The sequence below is a fragment of the Schistocerca gregaria genome, chromosome 2 (assembly GCF_023897955.1).
Source record: "Schistocerca gregaria isolate iqSchGreg1 chromosome 2, iqSchGreg1.2, whole genome shotgun sequence".
Classification (NCBI taxonomy): domain Eukaryota; kingdom Metazoa; phylum Arthropoda; class Insecta; order Orthoptera; family Acrididae; genus Schistocerca; species Schistocerca gregaria.
In genome coordinates, this window is record NC_064921.1 from 30344885 (window position 1) to 30354080 (window position 9196).

Here is a 9196-nt window from a genome sequence, read left to right on the forward strand (position 1 = left end):
CCTAACAATACCAATTTCACTGCAGATTAAATAGTGATCAGTGTCATCAAAGAATCCACTGAATACACGTGTGTCCCTCACAGCCTTCCTGATCTGTTATTATATAGTCATTGATAGATCTGGATCCCCTGCCTTCCTAAGTATACCAGTGAATGTTCTTATGTTTAAAAAATGAGTTTGTGATTACTAAGCCCATACTGGCACAGAAATCCAAGAGTTTTTTTCCGCTCCTGTTGGTCTCCACATCCTCTCCAAATTCACCCATAAGCTTTCTATACCCTTCTGTTCGATTTCCAATCCTGGCATTAAAATCACCCATGAGCAGAACACTGTCCTTGTCCATTACTCTAACAACTATGTCACTGAGTGCGTCATAAAAACTATCCATCTTATCTTGCTCTGTCTCTTCACAATGCGAATATAGTGACACAATCCTAATTTTCTTGTTAGACGCTGTCAAATCTATCCACATCAGTCGTTCGTTTACGTATCTTACTGAAACTACGCTGGATTCTATTTCTTTCCTGATGTAAAGCCCTACACCCCATTGTGCTATTCCTGCTTTGACTCCTGACAGGTAAATCTTGTATTCTCCCACTTCCTCTTCTTTCTCACCCCTTACCCGAATGTCACTAACAGCTAAAACGTCCAACCCCATCTTACTTGCAGCCTCTGCCAACTCTACCTTCTTCCCAGAGTAGCCCCCATTGATATTAATAGCTTCCCATCTCGTTACCATTCGTTTGGCGAGTCGTATCTTAGGAGTCCCTGGTTTGTCAATTGGAGGAGAGGCTCCGTCACCTCCAAAGGTCCGAGGTATTTTGCTCTGATTGTTGCCAACATCATATTTAAAGTACCAGGGAAGCAGGTCCCATTGAGCTTTACCCCTAACGGTTGAGGGACTAACCGGTGGATTAGAAACGGTGAAGAGAAAAATTAAGTTTCTCTTAAACTGGAAGAGGGGACCAACATTCATCTGTAGAAATCAGGAGACAACATGCGATGGCAAAGGTTTACACAGATTGTAGGTAAATAAATAATGCGGTAGGTTTTGCTGCGTGTTAGTTATTAGCTTCCTAGTACCCTGGTGTGACACTTGAATACCTGCGTAGCTTCTCCTGATAGTCAGACCAATAATGGTGGCAACTTCCGCACTCATAAAACTTCGTTGTCCTGGAGAAGTGTATAAGAATGTGTGCAAGAGATCTGTGGCCGTTTACCAAAGCTGCAGGAGCAGCCTTTCTAGATGTTGCACAGACACTGCCAGAAATAGGAGCTCAGTACCTCACTAAAATTGAAAGACGCGTGCTTCCTCACCCATCAACAACTTCTCTCAAGCGTTGCAGGACATGAAGGACGGTGCGTGCAAATGTATAACTCACATATCGACAAACGATTACACTAAAACGCATTTTTCGACTCTTGCTGTGAATTCAATCTCGCGAGAGTTGCAGAGCAAAAATCAGGTCCTGCTTGATGTGAAGGTCCCATCTGGTATGGAGAAAGGTGTTATGAACATACAGGATGAAACTGAAACTGACATGAGCAAGTTAGGAATATTTACATGTCACATGTTGAGAGTTTCTTTCGTTACCGATCAGGGAGCAAATGTGGCTAGAGAACTATTGTCACCTTCCATACAAGAATCACTGCCTCAGCACTGTTCTACACCACTCTCTTGAGGATTAATGAATGGCTGCAGGAATATTGCCCTAATGTTCGCGCATCGTTGAAATCAACGGAAAATGCCGTAACTTATTTGAAAACGAGTGTCCACGTCAAAGACTCACTGTAATACTTTAGCGTAAAGCAGCACGTTGAAACTTCGTTGGAATGCTAACCGAGATTTACAGGTAGCCGACAAATTAATTTAGTTTCTCTGAATAATTCAGGACACGTTGGAAGCTGGCAGTAATCCGATACTGCATTTGCTCGTGCCACTGTTGTCCCAGGTCCAGAAGTACTGTGCTGATAAAGCGGCCGAAAGTGACAGAAGCACTCCCACATATGAGAAACGACGCATTTATAAAGAAATAAAATTTATATTTTGGTTAAACATTTTGAAAGCCCACAACTGGATAAGAGACTGTATTTAAAGAAGATGGTGTGTCTCAGTAGTGTCAAACATTTGCTGGAAACAATATTGCTGAAAGCAAGCGCCCCGCATCTCTTAAGGGATGAGAGAAGAAGTTTATGCCGGAGCACGTTCCAGATGTGCTTCACTTCAAGGTAAATCGGATGTTATGTAGATGTGCTAAGTAAATACTTTATCGGTAATGAAGTCCTAAATGTTCGATCTATAACGGTGAAAAGTCGAAATTGAAGTGAACAATGCGTCAGATTTACTAGCACCTACGCTATATAACATACTTTTCCTCGATGTAAGCATGCTGTGTTGTTTGCAGAATCTCAGCATCGAATATTTAAAGAGTGTCTTGAGTGGTGAAAGTCAAGAGCAACAACTTATCCCAGACTGTAGGAAGTGACACGAGATGTTCTGTGTGGACGTGCCTCTTGTGCCTTTACAGAGAGGGTATTTAGTGGAACTGGGCTTGTCATTATGGATAAACGTAATGGAATATCCACGGAAAACGTGAATGATATGCTTCTGCTGTACTGAAATACATTCAAAGCTTCAGATACATTGGCAATAACATCCTACATACATCAAAAAAAGTTTTGCATCACCTCTGTTCCGGGAGTTCCGGAACCTGTACGGAAAACTGGAATAGAAATCAACATAAACATAATTTCCGCACCTTTTATTGCTCATGAAAACCACACGTTGCATTTTGTACCACTATACAGCGAGACCCTCTTAGTTGGTGGCCCAAATAGCTGTACGCGCCGGTCCTCTAATTCCATTAGCACGTCTTCTTGAATTGATGCATGCCTGTATTCGTCGTGGCATACTATCCACAAGTTCATCAAGGCACAGTTACTCCAGGTTGTCCCACTCCTCAACGACGATTCTGCGTAGATCCCTCAGAACGGTTGGTGGGACACGTCGTCCATAGCCAACCCTTTTCAATCTATCCCAGGCATGTTCTATAGGGTTCATGTCTGGAGAACATACTGGCCACTCTAATCGAGCAATGTAGTAATCGTCAAGGAAGTCATTCACAAGATGTGCACGATGTGAGCGCAAATGGTCGTCAGTGAAGACGAATTCCTCGCCAGTATGCTGCCGATATGGTTGCACTATCGGTCGGAGGATGGCATTGACGTATAACACCACCCGAAAGCAGAGGGAACCTCCACCTTGGTGTACTCGCTGGAAAGTGTGTCTAAGGCGTTCAGACTGAGCGTGTTGCCTCCGAACACGTTTCCGACGTTTGTCTGGTTGAAGGAATATGCGACTCTCGTCGGTGAAGAGAACGTGATGCCAATCTTGAGAGGTCCATTCGGCATGTTGTTGGGCCCATCTGTACCGCGCTTCGTGGTGTCGTGGTTGCAAAGATGGACCTCGCCATAGACGTCGGGAGTGAAGTTGCTCATCATGCAGCTTACTGCGCACAGTTTGAGTCGTAACATGACGTCCTGTGCTGCACGAAAAGCATTATTCAACGTGGTGGCGTCGGTGTCAGCGTTCCTCCGAGTTATGGAAAAACGGAAATGAGCGTTTGGCGTCATTGGCCGGGAGGCCTCTTTCGGGGCAGGTCCGGCCGCCTTGGTGCAGGTCTTTTTACATTCGACGCCACATTGGGCGTCCTGCGCGCCGGATGAGGATGAAATGATGATGAAGAAGATAACAACACCCAGTCCCTGAGCGGAGAAAATCCCCGACACAGCCGGGAATCGAATCATCCGTAGGTAGCGCTCATCCACTGCAGTAGTAGCCCTTGGGCGGCCTGAACGAAGCATTCATCGACACTTCCCATTTCTCTGTTTTCGACAACTTAATGTCTTACTTTTCTGAATTTTTTGTTCCTTCAGTATTTTGATTTTAATTTTAATGCATATATTTTCACCCAGAAATTAGTTGCTGTATTGGACCAGAGGGATGTCGTGTAGATATTTTTGCAGTTACCAAAGAGCAAAGCTTTCTAAACTTTTGCGATCTGTGACCTCCTTTCCCAAAAATCTGATACGCGCACACCCTCGCCTTTAAAATAAGCTACTTACTGTAATATGCAAGTAATTGGATTTCAAACTACTTCCAAACAGGCCATGAAGGCCCAACAATACCGACCGGCCGCCGTGATATCCTCTGCCCATAGACGTAAAAAAAAAAAAAAAAAAAAAAAAAAAAAAAGATTTAAAAAAAAAACAACGTGTGTGAAATCTTATGGGACTTAACTGCTAAGGTCATCAGTCCCTAAGCTTACACACTAAATCATCCTAAGGACAAACACACACACCCATGCCCGACAGAGGACTCCAACCAGCCGCACAGTCCGTGACTGCAGCGACTTAGACCGCTCGGCTAATCCCGCGCGGCCCCATAGACGTCGCTGTAGGAGCATATGGAGAGCATGTGGTCAGCACACCGCTCTCCCGACCGTATGCCAGTTTCCGAGAGCGGAGCCGCTACTTCTCAGTCAAGTAGCTCCTGAGTTCGCCTAACAAGGGCTGAGTGCTCCCCCCTTGCCAACAGCGTTCGGCAGACCAGATGGTCACCCATCCAACTGCTAGCCCAGCCCGACTGCGCTTGACCTAGGTGATCTGACGGGGACCGGAGTCACCACTGCGGCAAGGCCGTTGACAATTGAATTCCAAGCAAACGGTTTCATTTTATATTGCTTAACATTTCAGTTGTACGACATTAAAAGCGCTGATGAATACTTGGCCTACTATGCAATATTTTACATTCTTCTGTGAACCTACAAGTTTTCACTATGGAGTAAACTGGCTCGGCCTTCCTTGGAATTTGATGAGGACGAACCGCCTGCTCCGTAAATCGCATACCTATGGAATATGAATTAAAGCAGTCTCAAATTACTTTCGCTGAGAAGTTTGTTTCTGTATTTGTTTTTTACGTAAGTATAAGAACGAAAAGCCTTTTCACACAAATATGTGGACGAGAGCCGGAATAAATTCGTTATCTGGTTTATTTGACAACATTGGAAACTCCGACTTTTAAGATTAACCAGAAACTTATTCTTGACAAAAATTTCATTTCTGTAACTTAGTCACTGGAAGTTTCGAGTAGCTGCTCCTCTTAATTTACGCTTCATGTAGATTCCAATATTATTGTCTCTTCCAAGCGATTGCGAATCCAATTCTTATTACTAGACAGAGCAGAGATATCGGCTTTGAAATCTTTTCGAAATCACTTTAAATGTTCCTTAATTACGTCCCCGACATTTTCGTCCGAAACGAGATGAATTTCTACGCAGAAATGGTGAAGGATCTCGAAGCTCTTAATCAGACTGGAATTCAAACAGATTTCACAAACTGTACGATTTTCAATATGGATTTTCAATATACGATTTCCATATGGACTTGCGCGGTATCCAGGTTTGTTTTGGGTCCCTGAAGTACTGAAAGTAAAATGTTACATTTTAACAAAATAAGCCACAGTCTGAAGCCAGGAAGGCGTACCTGGTGGAAAAAAGATAAACTTTATACAATGTAACTACAGTTCTGACATAATATAATCATCCAACTTCGGTGTGTGTCAATAAAAGCTTTTAAATAGTTGCCATTCCCTCATATTTTATTACAAAAATTCGATAATCAGTAGGCCGACTTTTAGTAAAATTAATATTTTTCATTGCATGCTAAGGTACAGAGCTCTTTCACCTCCAACTGGAAATTCATTGTTTTAAGAATTTCGAGCATCGGTGGAGATTTTAATAACCTTCTTGTTCTTTCACAAACTGCGACATCGTCGCGAAAAAACACAGTGACCCTTATATGTAATAAGTTTCCTTTAATTTACGTCTATTGTCACAATCTTTTCTGTTTAACGGAGTATCGGTTTCGGTCTTTAATTACCATCATCAGATCTGTTTCATAAAAATAAAGCCCTAATGTGCTGCAGCAATTAATACTTGAAGATGCCACTATGGCTGCAGTACATTAGGACTTTGTTTTTATGAAACAGATCTGATGATGGTAATTAAAGACCGAAACCGATACTCTGTTAAACAGAAAAGATTGTGACCATAGACGTAAATTAAAGGAAACTTCTTGTTCTTGGTCTTACGATCATCAGTTATTTTAAATTAATACAGGAACTGAAGTACTGTGCCGGAAAATAATGTGCGAAGTACAAAATTGCCTGTAAACGGGAGAGATTTCGTTTGCGGTCCGCAACAGCGTGATGCCTTATGGGCGCGCGACTTGACCAGCAGCCGAGCCGCACGACCGCCCGGCCGGATTCGGCTGGGGGCCACGGTGCGGAGTCGAGGCTCGCCCGCCAGCCACGGGAGGGCCGCGCTGGCTCCGCACACGCCGCTGCTGCCGACACACTCCGGACAGTTCCATCCTTCTCTGAGGACATTGTGGGTCTGCAGCCACACCGGAAGTGATCGCAGTCCTACGGACTGCACCGTGATCGTAAGTTTGCCCTCGTGTACAGGTGGAACCGTTGACGCTGTCTGAAACCATTCGACGAAATTTCAAAGCGAACAATAGGGGATATGGCTTCAAAGCTTTTTAATACATTCCTGCCCCATATGATGGATTATCAGCATCGTCTTCTTTCTCCAGTGTTAGTTTCATTTTCACTGGTCTTTTCTTCCCTTTTGCTGCACGTTGTAGGCTTTTGTCTCTTCTTCTTGGACCTCTTAGTCTTTCTTCGTCAATTAGGCGTATTGTGGAAATGGTGTTGTGTCCTGTTTGGAAACCTAAACGTTTCAGCACATCACATTTGATAATGTTTCCTTCATTGTATGTTACCTCTGCATCATACACTCCAAAATGCAATGTTTTTATCTGCACAAACACTCTTTTGGGAATCCTAATCCAAATTAAGTTATTTACACTTTCATTTGGATTTTGTGTTTTCCCATGTAAACACTTTTTCAGTAAACTTGGCTGTGATAAATCCCTGAATATGGGCTGAATTACATCAAAAAATGGTTCAAATTGCTCTGAGCACTATGGGACTTAACTGCTGTGGTCATCAGTCCTGTTCGTCCTTGGTATCGCCCTTACATCAGAAAACAGCAGCATCAGTTACTTTGCAACTGTCTCCACTGGTTGCTGTCACAACTACAATTAGAGATTTATGACCTCTACATTGCCATGATCCATCTAAAGCAACAGTTAAATCTCTACAATTCCCATTATCTGTCACAGCCTTTTCAACTGCTTTCTTCATTGTTGCTTGAGTAACATCTTCAGCAGATGATTCCACCAATTCATTATAAAATCCAAACTTCGTTGGTGGTTTTGGCAAGTTCATAACTCCACATAACATTGTCCCTGCTGCCCTGCCCTTACCAATGCAACGCAACCCATACACTAGCCTAACAGTTATATCAGTGTCTTCTTTCCACTATTACCACTACGAGGAATACTGTTAGAATTAGAAAACAAAACTTGTGCAGCACATTTGTTACACTTCAATAGCAGTTTACACAATGTGTAAAGTTATTTACAATTCCAGTGCACTTTCTTTGCAAACTTGGCACAATACGTTGTGTTTCAAAGTATTAGAGAGCAAGGAAATGTTAATTATTTCATTCACATCATTATGTCACTTTCATAGTTTTCAAATTTTTGTTTGCTGTCACAAAGTTTCTTGCTGGAAGAAGTTCTATTACATTCATTTGAAGTAGTCGGTGAAGCAGTCTGAGCAGCATCTACCTTCGAAACAACAAAAGATTTCTTCTTCCACTTTCTTAAAGACTCGACTGCTCAAACGGGGCATATTGATATCCACAAACCAAATACGTAAAACAGGTAGGAGCAAAAGCAAGGGGTTGTTTTATGCTGTTTCAGCCTTTCTGCTTCATACGCTCCTGTCGAGGAGGGGGCGGGGGTGATGGTGACATTGACACATGCGTGAATAAAACGGCAAACTGTCCTTCCACGATCTTCACACTCTCGGATCTTCCACCGCACACTGAAAATGTACCTGCATTGAGACCCCATATAGGACAATTTTTGCCACAGTTGTTAAGTCTCTTTCTCACTCTCTGACACTGCAACAGCTCAACTGTTTTATCTCATCCAAAAATGCGCTAACTCTCTTTGATATACATCGAACAGCCAAAGAATTTAGTCCATCGTGTACGGCCCCCGCGAGCGCGTGGAAGTGCCGCAATACGACGTGGCATCGACTCAACTAATGCCTGAAGCAGTGCTGGAGGGAACTGACACCATGAATCCTGTAGGACTCCCCATAAATCCTTAAGACTACGAGGGGGGAGGAGGTCTCTTCTGAACAGGACGTTGCAAGGCAGCCCACACATGCTCAATAATGTCCATGTTTGGGGAATTTGGATGCCAACACAGGTGTTTAAACTCAGGAGAGTGTTCCTCGAGCCACTCTGCAGCAATTCTGGACGCGTGGGATGTCGCATTGTCCTGCTGGGATTGCCTAAGTCCGTCGGAATGACCGGCAGCTGTGGCCGAGCGGTCCTAGGCACTTCAGTACCGAACCACGCTGCTGCTTTGATGGCAGGTTCGAATCATGCCTCGGGCATGGATGTGTGTGGTGTCCTTAGGTTACCTATGTTTAAGTACTTCTAAGTCTAGGGGACTCATGACCTCAGATGTTAAGTCCCATAGTGCTTAGAGCACAAGAGTTAGAATGCACAATGGACATGAATGAATGCAGGTGAACAGACAGGATGCTTACGTACGTTTCGCCTGTAAGAGTCGTATCTAGACGAATCAGGGCTCCCATAATCACTCCAACTACACATGTACCACACCATTACACAGCCTCCATCAGCTTGAACAGTCCCCTGTTGACATGTAGGGTCCATGGATACATGAGGTTGGCTCCATACCCGTACACGTCCATCTGCTCGATACAACTTGAAATTAGACTTGTCCGATCAGGCAACATGTTTCCAGCGATCAACAGTCCACTGTCGGTGTTGACGGGGCAGGCGAGGCGTAAGGCTTCGTTTCGTGCAAGGGTACACGAGTGGGCATTCGGCTCCGAAAATCCATATCGATGATGTTTCGTTCAATGGTTCGCACGCTGACGCTTGTTGGTGGCCCAGCACTGAAATCTGCAGCAGTTTGCGGAAGGGGTGCACTTCTGTCACGTTCAGTCGTCGTTGGTCCCGTT

At 43.9% G+C, this 9196-nt stretch overlaps 1 protein-coding gene across 1 annotated transcript in view; it reads right to left on the bottom strand.

The window, feature by feature from the left end:
* Positions 1–6432, bottom strand: part of LOC126335623 (odorant receptor Or2-like) — a 120755-nt gene extending 114323 nt beyond the window's left edge. The window contains exon 1 of the mRNA XM_049999077.1: positions 6289–6432. Within this exon, the coding sequence (XP_049855034.1) occupies positions 6289–6432 (144 nt within the window). The remainder of the gene's footprint in view (positions 1–6288) is intronic.
* Between the last annotated feature and the right edge of the window lie 2764 nt (positions 6433–9196).